The sequence below is a fragment of the Lissotriton vulgaris genome, chromosome 5, assembly GCF_964263255.1.
Source record: "Lissotriton vulgaris chromosome 5, aLisVul1.2, whole genome shotgun sequence".
Taxonomy (NCBI): Eukaryota; Metazoa; Chordata; class Amphibia; order Caudata; family Salamandridae; genus Lissotriton; species Lissotriton vulgaris.
Window position 1 is genome coordinate 1,568,664,953 of NC_141693.1, and position 16,718 is coordinate 1,568,681,670.

The window sequence follows — 16,718 nt, forward strand, 5'->3', positions numbered from 1 at the left end:
CATACATGCTCCGCAGTCTCTGGGGAACAAATAAATATATAAACAAGCTTTGCTAAAACCAAATGCCTTAAAAGCTCATTATGCCCAGAAACTTTTAAACACACGCAGATCATATATAAAATATTGCAGAATGAATCTATGTCCAGCTCTTTAATGCTGTGAAAAGGGACAAGCTTGCTGTTTAGTGCAAACCCTTACAAACCCTTCCAGTGGTCTAGCCGTCATTTGTGAATAAAACAGTAATTGCCATTGTTTTATGTTGAACACTGCATCCGTGTAGCCACAGCCTGCACATGCTGGTCAGTGCTGGTGGGCTGGCCAACAAGACATTGTCTGTTTTGAACACCATCAAAGCCGGAACAGCTGCACAGAGCAATGGGCATCATTTCCCCGGGAGGCTGTAGGGAGGGGGCAGGTTTTGTTAATGAGTCCAGGATTGTAGTATGACTGAGCAAAGATCGTGGAACAATATTTTAAGTGGATATCTCAGTGGGTTTCTGATTTTGTCACAGATATGTTTTTGTTATTTTGCAGTTCATAAGTTACATTCATTATCTAGCACAGTGAGCTATGACCCATGACTAAAGCTGCATGCAATCTGAATGGTGAAAGTGAGAAAGGTATGCTTTTCCAAGTCTTGATATCCTGATGTTGCTAAGAAAGATTTGTTTGGGTAGAAATAAGTTATTATAATTAATGTCAACCCTACCCACTGTGTTATATTCTGAATCCTGAGTTTGTGCTTTTCCAGACCAAGCACACTTAGAAAGTGCCTACCAGTATGGATGCCATGGGAATATTACACCTAGTAGTCTCCTTTGTCTTATGTAACATTTTTTATACACTGATTTACACATGTCTGATTCAATGTCTCCATATGTGTGTGTGATGGAATTTGTGGACAGTTTTGCTTAGGGAGCAGGGATTAATGGAATCTTTTTTGAATGAAGACAATAACAATTGCATTTGAAATGCAAGAATGTATGCCTCTGGGTATTCTGGCTGTAAGATAAGATGTTTGTTGCTGGTTAGGTATGCTAATGCAGAACAAGCATAGTATTGATCAACACAGGTACTGTACCAGCGATGTACATGTTTTCTGTAAAAGAAATCAATAATATTAAACCTGGAAAGGTTCAATGGCTCCACAGGTTTAGACGTATGACATACCATGCCATGCAACAGAAGGTTGCTAGAAGAACTTGACCTGCATTAAACAGCCCTGTTATCTACGTTCCAAACCTGAGATTTAATTGCATGGTCCTCTTAGTTTCTAAAACACATGATAAAGTGAACTTGTTTTGAGTATTATAGGCCCATCAACCTTCCCATTTTATAAGTTATTTGATATTGATAATGGCTGATTTCAACCTGACGTTCGTATTTTCTATTGTTGTACACTATTTTATAGGTTCTTAATCAATGCTACATTATCTTAATTGTATATCTGAAGATACTGTCATAAAGACATTTTTGACAGTTTAGCCAGCTAGGTGCCTGGCTCATAGACCTCCTAGGTTCTTGCTTGTTATTTATCTGAAGATACTACCTGAAAAAATGTATGTACCTGTATTTTCAATAGTTTTTGACATTTGTCTGTTTATAGGGTACTTCTTTTGTATGTTAGAGATTTTACAGCCTCTGTGTGTGATGTAAGTAACTAAAAGTCAGATGCGTCACTTACTGAGATAGCACCAAGCCAAAGGTCATGCAATGTCGCTTCCTTTGATTTCATGGGGTCCAAATGTCATGTGACTTCCTGGGATGTCATCAGGTCAAAACCCTTGTGATCTCTCTTTCTGTGACATCATTGAGGTGGGTCACAGGGCAGGTGATGTCACTTCCTGTCATATGAGGTGAGGTCACATGGCATGTGATGTAACTTCCACTACCCCTGGCATTTTGATGAGTTAATGTAAACACCAGCAGCCATTATAAGTAGTAATAATTTTAGCCCTGGAGTTCTCAGGCTTTGCAGGCATAGTCCCGACAACTGAAAAAGGTAACCTAGGATCTTTTAACTCCACATTTCTTTTTCTAATCAGCTATTTTAACCTTAATCGTGGGGTGAAGAAGAGTTGCATCCACATATACATTTCAAGCCTACAAATACAATGCCATTAGCCCAAGAGATCTATGTCACCAATCAAGTCTTGCCTGTTGCTTTGGTTTCAAAATTAGCTCTTTTCAAGGAGGAGATCGAATTTTGTCATTGTGGCCGTTACAGTGATTCTCATGTTCCTTTTGTAATATGGACAACTGTAGGTTGGTCCTCAGTTAAATGCCTTGATCTTGTGGAAAGCGGAAATTAAAGTTTTTCTTGGTAATCTGTTAAGTGAGAACCTGAGAATGAATTGCCCAATCCTCCTTATTTATTAGTTGTTCTTTATGCCAACCTTATCAGCGCCCATGTTGCTGACCTTAATGAAAATAAAGGCAAACTCAAGGGAGCCCTTATTAGAGGGTGCAAAATACAGGTTACGCGTAGATTTCTGCTCAGCTATTTTAAACTCCTATTGTGTCAGTATTAAACAGCAGTCTACATTCCTCCTAAATCATCACGCTTCCCTTTGTGTCAAAGCACACGTTAATTCTTGTGACTGATTTTCTCAAACCCAGTGACAGTCATAACACCCCCGGATGGTGAATGTGCAAGATTGTGTTCCTGTTTCATATGTGGAAACAACTGCTTCCCTTAACCAGAGAACGGTTTTCATCTCTCACAGCCAGCATGCACCCAAAGCCGTGCTGATAAACAATGCCTTTGAGTGATCGATGGTAGGTATTGCGTTTGAGATAATGGTGACAGCCTAAAATAAGATCTGCCTGGTTTCCATTTATCAATATTTTCTACACAATCAAATATATTGTGAACAAGCATTAACTGTAGTGGACTTTTGCCTGCTACTATTGGTTACTACTGCACCCAGTTGTGACATACGGGTCTTTGAACAATGAAATATGAATGTTAAGTGGATTAACTAAGAGTAATTTGACTGAATAACTTAAAATACTTAACAAACCATTAAACGCAAATAAATGATCATAACTAGCTTAATAATGAAAATCAAATCAACTGAAAAAGTCTCCAAAATAGTCACCTTAATATTAAAAAATTAATAAGGATTCAATAGAAATAATTAGCAATTGCTAAAAGATAGCTGTTTTAATTGCTTGTGTATTTACCTGACCTTTGCAAGGAAAAGGATGGACAGGATATCATACACGTTGGACACTTCCCACTGCTAACCAGTGCTAAAGTGCTTGTGCTCTCTCCTTTAAACATGGCAAAATTGTCTTACACCCATATGTGCACAAGGATGACAATGTATCTGTATATAACGACATGAACTATGGAATGCTGTGCTTGTAATATTTATTGTAATGGTAAACACCCACTCTGCCTCAGGGGGACAGAAAGACTGCTGGGGCTTTAGAGGAAGGGTTTGGCCAAACACCTGGATGTGCCACCCCATCCCTTTTTTTCTTTAATTAAAATCAGTTCCGGTGTCTAGTGAGATTTCTGCTCCCTGAAGAAGGCAGATATGGGATAAATCCCCCAATATGCTCCACAAGAGGGGTGGAAAGACTGCAAGTTCTTTAGCAGTGGAGTTATGATCTGATACCCACGAGACCATGCCACAATTTCTGGCCCCAGATCTCCTTGGATGGGCCAATTGGAGGTAAACTTCCCACTCTTCCTCCTTGCCACCCAAGGAATAAATGCGTCATGAGCTCTTGTTTGGTGGAGGGAGCAATTGCAAATGTCATCTGCAGCTCTTTACAACTTTGTAACTCCTCGTGGCTAGTAGATCAGTTTCTGCTCGGGAAGTGCTCTTCTGTGGCGATCCATGAGCAATGATCTACTAGGGAGAAGTATCACTTAAACAATGAGAATCTCCCCTCTGCAATGATACTACTCTGGTTGTCTAATCAGTGCTTGGAAGCCTGAGCTGTGTCCCTGAGCACTGAACACCACCTTTAAATTAATATCACTTGCACACTTCCTCACACAGACTTGGCACCTCACTTGCCACACTACCATGTACTGTCTTATGGCAAATGATATAATTTCTGATATCATAAGTGTTTTAATTATGGCAATGATTTCACATGCTATAATTTTGTTAATAGCCAAGGGTATGGCTAGTGCATGGACAATTGGCTAGTTATAGTTAATGTGGTATGGTGAGTGAGGTGTCAAGACTCTGTCAGAAGTATGTGAGTGATATTATTTTAAATGTGGTTAGAAAGTATAAATCTGACTTTTTGTAATATTTGTCCAGTTTAGTGTAATGGAGTGGGGTGTTATTAAGTGGAGTGTGGTCCAATATAGTGGCAGATAATGTAGTAAAATGTACATAGTATATTTTGGTTTAGTGGAGTGGAATAAAGAAGAATGAGTCATACTGGAGTATAGTGAGTATAGTGGAATGGCATACAGTGGAGTGGTGTAGAGTGGTGTTGCATACAGTGGAGTGGCATACAGTGAACTCAGAGACAAAAGTGTGGTATATATTGGAGTGGCATAGAGTGCAGTGGTGTACATTGCAGTAGTATACAGTAGGATAACACACATTGGAGGGAGGTAAAGTGGATTAAGTTCCCGTAAATAGTGTAGAGTGTATTTGAGTACACTCTAGTGGCGTACAGTGGAGTGCCATGCAGTTGAGTGTTGTAAAGTATAGGGGGCTATATTGGAATATTGTGTACTGAAATAGCATACAGTAGAGTAGCAAATAGTGGCATGTGGTACAGTGAAGTGGCATAAATTGAAATAGCACTCACTGGAATTAGGAATACTAGAGTGCTATAAATTGTAGAGGGGTACAGTTGAGTGTTTTTCAGCTGGATTACGTAAAGTGGAGTAAGGTACAATGTAGTGGTGTAAACTTAAATTGCCTAAAATGGAGAAGCGCAAATTTAAGTGCAAGGGTGTAGAGAGGTATAGTGTAGACTATAGTGGGGTAAAGTGTAACACTGCACAGTACAATAGCATATAGTGGAGTAGCATAAACTGTAGTGCTATATAGTGAAGTACAATGAGTACTTGAGTTTGGTGTTGGTAACTGTTCAGATGTGCATGGAGTGCCATATAGTCAAGCAGTAGAGTGGCGCACAACCCAATAGGGTTAATTATAGAAGGGTAGACTCTAGTCACGTTCAGTGAAGTGTGGGTTATTAGAGTGGGGTAGATTGTAGTCTTGTGAAGTGAAATAGCAATTGGTCGACTGTTGCACAGTCCAGGGGTATATAGTGCATTTCAGCACAATGGAGTGGGGTAGAGTGTAGTAGCAGACCTCTGAATAGCGTACACTCCAGTAGAGTACCAGAACTCTGAATAGCGTACACTCCAGTTGGCTACCATCAAGTGGCCCATAGTGGACTAGCACATAGTGGAAAAGCATAAATGTGTTTAGGGTACAATGGAATAGTGGAGAGATGTGAACAGTACAGTTTAAAGGTGACAAGTAAAGTGGCATACACCAAGTGGCGAACAGCATAGAGTATAATGGTGTAGATTGCACAGGAGTGCAGTCTAGTTGGGTCGAGTATTATTGAGTAATGTGCAGTGGATTAGTATAGAATTTAGTTGTGTATATTGTAGTGTTGTAAACTAGAGTAGTATAGTGTATATTGCGTACAGTGGAGTGGCGTAAAGTGAACAGTTAGATAGTGGGGTGGCATAAACTGGAGCATGTACAATAAAGGAAATGTAGCATTAAAGTGTGTCAAAAGATGTCGATGTTTTCTCTCCAAACTATATATTGTAATGTGTAAATGTTGTGGGGGTCCCAAAACCATGTTGAAATTAAATGCATTTAACATAAATTCTTTTACTGTGTGTATTGCAAAACCTGTCATTCAGATTTCATAAACATTTTCCTGGATTGGATATTATGGTGCACAGATGCTTATATTGGGTGGTGCAAAAAAGTAGTGTCACAATTTTATAAGTTTTAATGTATTTTAACTTTGTGAGATCTATTACCACAGTATATTTGCGAAATACAGGTGTATTTTGCAGTACTACCATGACACAAACTGATGCCAAATCATTAGCTGAATGGATAATGACTGCGTCTACAAAGTTAAAGACAGACATACTGTTTTAGATCCACCTTAGCCATGTACTGCATTACGCCTTTGGATATAGATAGGTATTTTGATTGTTATTTTTGCCATAAATATTTATATGTTTCCTTATATTTTATGTATAAATAGGGAGTAGCTCGGAACTACCATGGTACAAAAAGACTATTTTGCAAGTTTACCATTTTATTTTTAGATTTCTTTATATTTTTGTAGCACTCTACAGAGAACAGCTAACTTTTTTTAAGTAGCAATGTACTTTTGAGTAATTAACACACTACTCTGTACACTTTTTTCAGCATATTAAATATGTTAAAATGTGTATCTTTTGTAATAAATAGCTAATGGCTTGTATACCTCGGCAATGCTACTGCCGCTACAGATATAGCAATGTTTACAGCACTTAAAATATTACTCACCCTACTTACTGCCGTACCTATGAAGAATCATTTGCACACCATTATATATCATTCTGCAAGGCTTCGTACAAAATCCAATTTTTCGTGCTATGCAAAATACAAAAGTCTATTGAATGGAACAGGGGCAATAGGTTTGCAAAGGTTTGCAGATATTCTTCAAATGCGTGCAAGTTATTAAGGAGCAATAGTAAAAAAAATCCTATCTCTGGTCACCCTCACTATAATTATAGAGTGACTACAGCCACTCTGTACTACATCAATCTATATGTATATATCTGTATATGTATCTATATCTATATCTATCTCTATCTATATATATATATATATATATATATACATATGAGAAAAACAGTCCAGGTTCCGTGATAGTAACGGAGCCAGAGGTCAGGACCTCAAACACCTCACGCCCAGCAATCCAACGTAGCCTCAGGAAATAATACATCCAACAATGGAGAACAGGGAAGACGTTTAATGAAGGGATGTATATATATATATATATATATATATATATATATATATATATATATATATATATATATATATATATATATATATATAAATATACATATATACATATATATATACATATACATATTACCTACTGGCTGTCGCCAGTAGGTATATATAGTTAGGATTTTTTCTCTATGGAACTTTTGAAAATTCTATGTCTAATAACTTTGGCGTTTGTGGACGGAATCGGCTGAAATTTTCAGGAAAATGGCACATTTTGTTTCTGATCAGCCCCTGAAAATTTAGGGGGGTTTCGTCAAGGGGGGGCTGAGAAAAAAGGGGGTCCCAAAACGCGTTTTTCCCATTCATTTTTCCATAGGGCGGTTGGACTCACTTTTAGCTCGAACGGCTGAATGGATTTGCACGAAACTTGGCAAAATTGTAGGGACTGTTAGCCCGATGTGCCTTTGCTAGGTCTCAATATATGTGCTCCAGTAGTTTTTGAGAAATTAACGTTCAAACCAAGATATATATCTGTAACAGCGCTCTGGGCAGCGATCCGGTCCGCTTACTTTTCGCTTATCGGAACTTTGCGCGCAGAAAGCTGATTGGCTCTCCGGTGTCTGTCAACATTCTAAACAGTCCGGAGCGGCCGCCATCATGTCTCTCGGTAGGATCGAGAGAGAAGAAGAGGTGAAAAACGAAAGGGGAATTCAATGAAAGGGTGCAAGGTATCCCCCTCTTGACCCCCTAGGAATGTTGTTGGGGTTATTAAAGCGTCCCGTGGGGAAAATAAAAAAAAAAATGATTTTTCACGGTAGAAGCGTGGCCGCGAACTGGTAGCGAAACGGGAATTCGCCATTTTGTGCTTCGTTAATTAAATTACTAGTTATAAGTGGGTGCGGGAGACGTATCCTAATCCCCTATGTTTCCTGAGGGTGGCTGAGGAGGCTGATATATGTTGATACATCTCTTCCAGCGGCTGTGCGTGAGCTTTTTTTTTTTTTTGCTGCGTGACAGTCCGGAGCGGCCGCCATCTTGTCTCTCGGTAGGATCGAGAGAGAAGAAAAGGTGAAAAACTAAGGGGGAATTTAATGAAAGGGGGCAAGGTATCCCCCTCTTGACCCCCTAGGAATGTTGTTGGGGTTATTAAAGGGTCCCGTGGGGAAAATAAAAAAAAAAATGATTTTTCACGGTAGAAGCGCTTCACGGGCCGCGAACTGGGCCGCAAACTGGTAGCGAAACGGGAATTCGCCATTTTGTGCTTCGTTAATTAAAGTACTAGGTATAAGGGGGTGCGGGAGACGTATCCTAATCCCCTATGTTTCCTGAGGGTGGCTGAGGAGGCTGATATATGTTGATACATCTCTTCCAGCGGCTGCGCCATCTTGCCTTTTTTCGAATGCCACAATTTTGTCGTGCACGGCAGCCATTTTAGATGCCAGGCTGGTCCCAGGCTATCACCTAACCCTGCGGATGTAGTTTATGGCCCCAGCTGTAGAGAATTCAGACATGCCAATCCTCCTGATTCAGGCGTGTGAGTACTGATTTCAGTGCTAGTCTCCCGCCTCCCGATTTCTGCAAGCAAAAACCCGGGGGCATATTACGAACAACTAGCGATAATTTTTGTCTCTAACTTGTTTAGAGACAAAAATTATCGCCGCACATCGGCGATTTTTATCGCAGATAAACCTTGCTATTATCGCAGAAAAGTCAGCGATATTCATGTATTATCGAGCAAATGCTCTTAGCCATGTTATCCACCTCCCATTGGATAACATGGCTAAGAACTGCTCAGGGCAGGTGAAAAGTCAGCGATATTCATGTATTATCGATCTAATGCTCTTAGCCATGTTATCCACCTCCCATTGGATAACATGGCTAAGAACTGCTCAGGGCAGGTGTTAGATTTTGGAGATATTCGCGCTTAGCGCGAATATCTCCAAAAGTTGGTAATAGAAGGTAGCGATGTTAGGGACTGTTTCCAGTCGCTAACATCTTGGCACGCCACTTTGCATGTCATTAGTGATAAGTATCACTGACATGCAAAGCGGGGCCCAAGATGGTCGCTATCTCCTTTTAGTTGTCACTAACTGGTGTTAGCGACAGCTTGGTAATAGGGAAATAATTTTATCTCCGCTTTCATGGCTTTTAAAGCCAAAAAAGCGGAGATAAACCCCCTTGATAATGTGCCCCACGATTCCTTGGGGGTTTCAGCTGACAGGGCTTGGTATTGTGTTACATGGTAATTATATTCATGTATTATCGATCTAATGCTCTTAGCCATGTTATCCACCTCCCATTGGATAACATGGCTAAGAACTGCTCAGGGCAGGTGTTAGATTTTGGAGATATTCGCGCTTAGCGCGAATATCTCCAAAAGTTGGTAATAGAAGGTAGCGATGTTAGGGACTGTTTCCAGTCGCTAACATCTTGGCACGCCACTTTGCATGTCATTAGTGATAAGTATCACTGACATGCAAAGCGGGGCCCAAGATGGTCGCTATCTCCTTTTAGCTGTCACTAACTGGTGTTAGCGACAGCTTGGTAATAGGGAAATAATTTTATCTCCGCTTTCATGGCTTTTAAAGCCAAAAAAGCGGAGATAAACCCCCTTGATAATATGCCCCACGATTCCTTGGGGGTTTCAGCTGACAGGGCTTGGTATTGTGTTACATGGTAATTTTTCCATGAAACGTCAGAGGGTCGATGCAGGGGTTCTAGAAGAGGTGATAAACCATTTAAGCCTCATGAACAAGCGCATGGTCTTTTAAAGATTTGTGAAGTACTCGGGGGGGCGGTGTGTGTGTGCCCTCTTTCAGGAGCGGGCGGGGGGGCACTGCCAGCAACTTGCCAGGTCAGGTAGTGTTCAACACGTGCATCACCCTTTCTCTGCCTGCTATTGCGCTCCATGCTTCGGAAAGGTAAGAAAAAGAACGTGCATTTGAGTTTGAAATGTCCGATCCTGCAGCAGCACACTTCCAAAGCCCACACATGACAATAACCCGATTCAAGGCCCCATTCACCCGTTTTAAAAAAAATAGATAACACTCCAACAAAGTAAGGTTATAAAACTTTATTAACAACTAACTTTAACGAACGGAACAAAAACTAAAAACATTTAAACATTTCTCAACACAAAAAGCAACAATGGTTAGAAGCTGTCTTTTGTGCGAATAGTCCCAAGGCAGCACAACGTGCAGAGTTCTGGACGGCACCCAGGTGATGTCGCCTGGGTGCCGCACTGGTTTAGGGATCCTACAATGCTGCTCCGAAAATTGGCGTGGGGCGTCCCGGGTGGGGCGGGGGGAGGCCTCGTCAGTAGCGGTCTGTTGTGCGAATAGTCCCAAGGCAGCACAACGTGCAGAGTTCTGGACGGCACCCAGGTGATGTCGCCTGGGTGCCGCACTGGTTTAGGGATCCTACAATGCAGCACAGAAAAACAGCGTGGGGCGTCCCGGGTGGTGCGGGGGGAGGCCTCGTCAGTAGCGGTCTGTGTCCAGTGTCACATGGCTGACACAACATGTACGACAGGCACCCAGGTGATGTCCAGTAAACTGCCGCACTGGTTTTGGTATCCTACAATGCTGCTCCGAAAATTGGCGTGCGGCGGCCCGGGGGGGGGGGGGCGTGGGGGAGCCGGCGTGAACGGGCCTCCCCAGGTGGCGGCCATCTAGCTGAGTTGCGCTCGCTCTTGCGGCCACAGCGTCTCGCTTACCATGTTGTTGAGTTGCTCCCACTCTTGCAGTGCAGCGATAGGCGGCTGCCACATGGCTCTTAAAATGGCGGACAGCTCCTCGGTTTTAGGCCTGGTCCACTGAAATGGTCCTGGGACACTTTGGAACTCGGACGCTTGCCTGCTAGGGCTTGGGCTCCATTCTCGAAAAGCGTCCCCTCAGCCGTGAAGATTGTATAAAAGTCTTGGGGGCCCCCGACTCCCGCAGGCTTCCGGTGGGGAGCGGCTGCCATGATTGCTCGCGGAATGACCACGACGGAGCCACGAGATGGTGGTGCTCTCATGCTGACGCCAGCTTCAGTCTGAATGATCCAGAAACAAGGTGGGGCTTTCATCGTTTGGGAAAAAAAAATGTTCTAAACCAATGAAAAGTGTTATTTTTAGGTCATATGACCAAGCCTTCCATCTTTAGGAAACCAAAAGTAAAATGAACCAATGAAAAGTTTTATAAACAAGTCACATGACCTGTTATGCGGCATAGGGCTACAAAAAGCGTAGAAAATCCGTTGGCACGTGAGGCGGCGTCAGTAGCGGACCGATGTGCAAATAGGCCGAAGGCAGCACAACGGGCCGAGATCCGGATGGTACCGAGGTGGTGTCCAGCAAATTGCCGCACTGGTGTGGCCATCTTACAATGCTGCGCCGAAAGACGGCGTGTCCAGCTGAGTTGCGCTCACTGTTGCGGTACAGTGACTCGAACGCGCCGAGATCCGGATGGCACCGAGGTGGTGTCCAGCAAATTGCCGCACTGGTGTGGCCATCCTACAATGCTGCGCCGAAAGACGGCGTGTCCAGCTGAGTTGCGCTCACTGTTGCGGTACAGTGACTCGAACGCGCCGAGATCCGGATGGCACCGAGGTGGTGTCCAGCAAATTGCCGCACTGGTGTGGCCATCCTACAATGCTGCGCCGAAAGACGGCGTGTCCAGCTGAATTGCGGTCACTGTTGCGGTACAGTGACTCGAACGCGCTGAGATCCGGATGGCACCGAGGTGGTGTCCAGCAAATTGCCGCACTGGTGTGGCCATCCTACAATGCTGCGCCGAAAGACGGCGTGTCCAGCTGAATTGCGGTCACTGTTGCGGTACAGTGACTCGAACGCGCCGAGATCCGGATGGCACCGAGGTGGTGTCCAGCAAATTGCCGCACTGGTGTGGCCATCCTACAATGCTGCGCCGAAAGATGGCGTGTCCAGCTGAGTTTCGGTCACTGTTGCGGTACAGTGAGTCGAACGCGCCGCGATCTGGATGGCCCAGATGTTGTGTCCAGCAAGTTGCCGCACTGGTGTGGCCATCCTACAATGCTGCGCCGAAAGTCGGCGTGGGGTGCCCCGTTGGCTTATGAGGTGATGTCAGTAGTGGACCGATGTGTGAATAGGTCGGAACCAGCACAAGGCGCCAAGATCCGAATGGCAAGTCCTGGATGTTGAGTGCCTCAGTTGAGAGTTCTGAGCAGTGCTTGTAAGACTGTCTGAAGCTTATTTGCACCTGCTGCAGCTTCACTAGGTCCGGCGGAACTTTTTGCCTTTTCCTTTCTGCTTTTTTTCCTACAATGCGTTTCATCTGAAGACACGACCAGGTCCTTGAATGTGTGCAGGGGGACGCTATTGATTGAATGAAAATGGCGGCTTGACACAAAGCTGATTCAAGCGTTACTGTTGGTGCTATACAGACAAAAATTGGTTTTCAGTTTGTACATTCTTCAGGTTTTTTTTTTCCATCCAAGTCTGATTGAGAGTTTGTAGAAAAATGGCTTCATATTTTCCACATACTACTCTTCAACATTCTTCCTAAATGTAACAATGTGAAACTCACTAGGAGAACGGCTGTTTCTGTTTCCTTTCAAAATGCTGCCACCAATATTTTCTGAATGGAAGACACCATCTTGTAGCATAAAGGGCCGAAAGGGGTTCTGGTCTGGCCGATGGTTGGTGGAGACATTTTGACTATATCTTGGACCTGCCCGGCCTCGCCCAAAATGGCGCCGGTATAAATGGGACTCGTAACTCCTTGCCCGCAAATGTATATCTAGAAAATGTTATTGTAAGTGGCCCTGTCGTATTTTAATTACAAAATGTACGTCCACCGATTCCGCAACTGTTAGACACCTTTGTTCTTGTCACCTAATGGCCCGCTCGTTACGTTCTTCTACAATGTAAATGTCTCCTCATCATATACGATTTCAGTTTGCTCCGTGGCCGGCCCACGTGGTTATAGGCCCGTATTTGTATACTGACATTTTCACAATAAAGGTTTTTAAAACAAAACACGGTAGTAGTATTTACATTTGTAAAGTTTTTACTTTTAGTGACTGTTTTCGAATCAGTAAAAGGCAATTGAAATAAAGCAGTCCAATTACACGACGGATAAAAGGTATAATATGTAGGAACGCAGTAAAGATAAATGGTCAAGGGCAGTTGTGTTTTTCATGTCTGCAACATAAAGTGATCGATAAGAATCTGATAATCAGGCGTATCGGCGACTAAGACAGCAGGCCGAATCTCTTTTACTCAACGGCTCCGTCATGGAAGGAAGAAACGCCCTTTTTCTCGAAAAAGGAATATATTTTACTTGCAAGACAGTTGTAAATTTTCCGGGAAAGTACATTAGCCTGGAATATTATAACATGTGTTTGAAAAAAAAATATTGTTCGAAAATAATAAAAAGCGTAATTTTTCGGTCATATGACCAAGCTTTTCATCATTAAATTAACAAAAGTAAAATGAACCAATGAAAAGTTTTATTAACAAGTCACATGACCTGTTATGCTTTCGTTACGCGCTGCGCGCCGCGCCTCGGATCACTTCCGGGTGCGGTAACGCGGCGTGTCATAAAACGCATTACGCGACAACGTAGGTCAACAATATAGTCTAAATGTCTCCACCAACCAGCGTTCAGAACACAACCCCTTTCAGCAGTCCAAAAAGTTCTGTTAAATGACAACAGAGGGGACAGGCAACAAGAACCATCAGTCAAAGAGGGGAGGGCAAGTTCTTCTCTTCCGGGTCATGTTGGGGCGCTACCGGAACTGATCGAATTGGTAGTCTATAGTGTTTCTGGATGTTTCAGACTAAAGCTGGCGTCAGTATGAGACCACTACCATCTCGTAGCTCCGTCGTGGCCATTCCACGAGCAATCATGGCAGCCGCTCCCCACCAGAAGCCTGCGGGAGTCGGAGGCCCCCAAGACTTTTGTAGAATCTTCACGGCTGAGGGGACGCTTTTCGAGAATGGGACCCAAGCCCTAGCAGACAAGCGTCCGAGTTCCAAGGTGTCCCAGGGCCATTTTAGTGGACCAGGCCCAAATCCGAAGAGCCGGCCGCCATTTTGAGAGTCCTGTGGCAGCCGCCTATCGCTGCAGCGCAAGAGCGGGCGCATCTCAACTACATGGTGAGCGAGACGCTGTAGTCGCAAGAGCGGGCGGTAAACAGCTGAATGGCGGAAGAGGCACAGTGTAGCAAAAGCGGGCGGAATGGCAACTAAAACGATAAAGGGGCGCCCCACTACAGCTTGTCTTCAGGTCAAACGGATTGTGGGACAAGGTCCAGAATTGAAGAGTCATCAAAAGGCAAAAAGTTCCGCCGGACCCCGGGAGCCGGCCGCCTATGTCGGGGGCGATCTCAGGCTACACCAGTGCTATAAGACTTGGGAAGGGTGTCGGAGACAAGCGTCTTCTCCGAGTCCATGGCCATCACACCGCCCCTCAGGGGCCTCCGTCAAGCTGTTTAGGAAGGTAACATATCACATTGTTTTCTAATGCAGTCAGGTCCACAAACGACACTCACTTACTTTGAGAATAGTGAAGCTGCAGTAGGTGGAAATAAGCTTCAGACAGTGTTACAAGCACTGCTCAGAACTCTTAACTATGGCACCCAACATCCAGAACTTATGCTATTTGAGAATGGTAGTGACATCGAAGCATCTCAGGGACCAAAACCATTAACGTACTTTCACGTATGAAAATCTTACTTGGGGAGGGGGCAGGAGCGAAGCGCCCCCTCCCAGTCAGCGCCACCACACCGTATGTTGAAAATCTGAAGCCATCGTTCTACAAAGTCAACCAAACTTGGATTGAAAAATCTAGAAAAATGTACAAACTGAAAACCAGTTTTGGTCTGCATAGCATCAGTAGCAACGCTTGAGTCAGCTTTGTGCCAAGCCGCCATTTTGATTCAACAAAGCACAGGCATTGAAAAAGGCTGAAATTCAGAACTCTAAACTATGGCACCCAACATCCAGGAGCTTGCCATCCGGATCTTGGAGCCTTGTGCTGTTTTCGATCTATTCACACATCGGTCCACTACTGACATCATCTTATAAACCAACGTTATGTAAATAGTTTTTTAATAAAATGTTTTACCCTGTTTCTTTGCTGGTGTGTTGTCTATATTTTTAATATTTGCATAGGGTTTGTCGTTATTTTGTGCGGGATGGGTGATGGAGCCGAGCTGTCTTGCAGCCCTCATGGTGTGGAGCTCAGTTCATCTCACTATTTTCGTATTTCTCATGAAGGGTTGTTCCTAATATTTCTATTTTAGCGAGGTCAAAAAGAGATCCAATTAGTGGCCTACTGATTTTGCTCGATTACTTTTATTTTTTTACACGATTTTTCACTATCTGCAAAGACTAAACAGAGTATTGCGACTTTGTGCTTGTTTGTAAATAGAGAATGATCCAAAGAGAACCAATTCTAAAACAGTAAATGCTTGGACAACAATCAATCAAATGGAGAGACAAGCAGGCACGACGGATTACAACGGTGGTAAAGGCCTGCGTTAACTACCCTTCAGTATCTGCAAAGAGAGAGTACTACTAAGACAAAAGAGGGGAGGGGGGGGGGGGTGCAGCGTTCAAAGCACATCAGCGTGCATAAATACGAAAATGTTTTTATCTATCACGTACTTGACATTTTAAAGCTTTTCATATTTGCTATTAAAAAACCAATGAAATTCACAGAAAAAACCATAGGTTATAGTGGATATATAGTTAGGAATTTGCATTTAGAAAACCTTGAAAATTCAATGAAAAAACCATTGGTTTTAGGCCATATATAGTTAGGAATTAGCATTTACAAAACCTTATTTTACTCGCATAAAACCATTGAAATTCCATATATAGTTAGAAGCGCTAACTATATATCGCGCACCCGCAATCCACTGCTGATGATGTCACATATTACATCATTCATGACATGGTCAGTGACATCACTGATGACATCACTGATGACATCTCAAATGACATCACTGATGACAACTCAAATGACATCACTGATGACATCTCAAATGACATCACTGATGACATCACTGATGACAACTCAAATGACATCACTGATGACATCTCATTTGTCATCACTGATCACATCACTTATGTGATAATACAATGAACCTCTTCAGACTCTAATATAACCTTACATACACTCAGTATAAACAGACACTCACAGACTGTCACTCATCCATGGAGTTACTCACACACCTAGTCAGTCATGCAAAGAATCAATCACACCTCCATTTCCTCAACTATAAAGTTATACACATCTTACTTATTCAAACATATAATAACACATATTTATTCTCTTATATAATCCCTGATACAAGCTCACAGTGATCGATACAGCCACTCACACATTCACTGGCTCTTATGTTCAGTTATTTATATATCTCAACTCTCACATGTATTGTGTTTTACATACGTACTTACTTGCACATGTAGCAATGAGAAATCCATTCACTCACCAACACACCCATGCATAGTCAACCGCCCATATAGCTGTTTCCACATGCACTCTTGAACTCATACTCCTAGTGAATCAACTGCTTACACATCTATGCACAGAGTCACGCACCTCCCAGCCACCCACACACACACTCAGCCTCCCATTCAAATACTTGGGCAACCAATCAATAACCCATATCGCCACTCTTATAGCTACTGATCAACACATGCAGCAGCTTACACAACAACAAACATACTGATGCACAAATTAAGACAGTTTAGTCACTAACCCATGCACTCAGTGAGACACA

The 16,718-nt window shown here is 43.0% G+C and overlaps 1 gene segment (V, D, J or C); it reads left to right on the forward strand.

The window, feature by feature from the left end:
* Positions 1–577: 577 nt before the first annotated feature.
* Positions 578–16,718, forward strand: part of LOC147716684 (Ig gamma chain C region-like) — a 520,390-nt gene continuing 504,249 nt past the window's right edge. The window contains 1 exon segment of the C gene segment in view: positions 578–620. Coding sequence covers positions 578–620 — 43 coding nt within the window.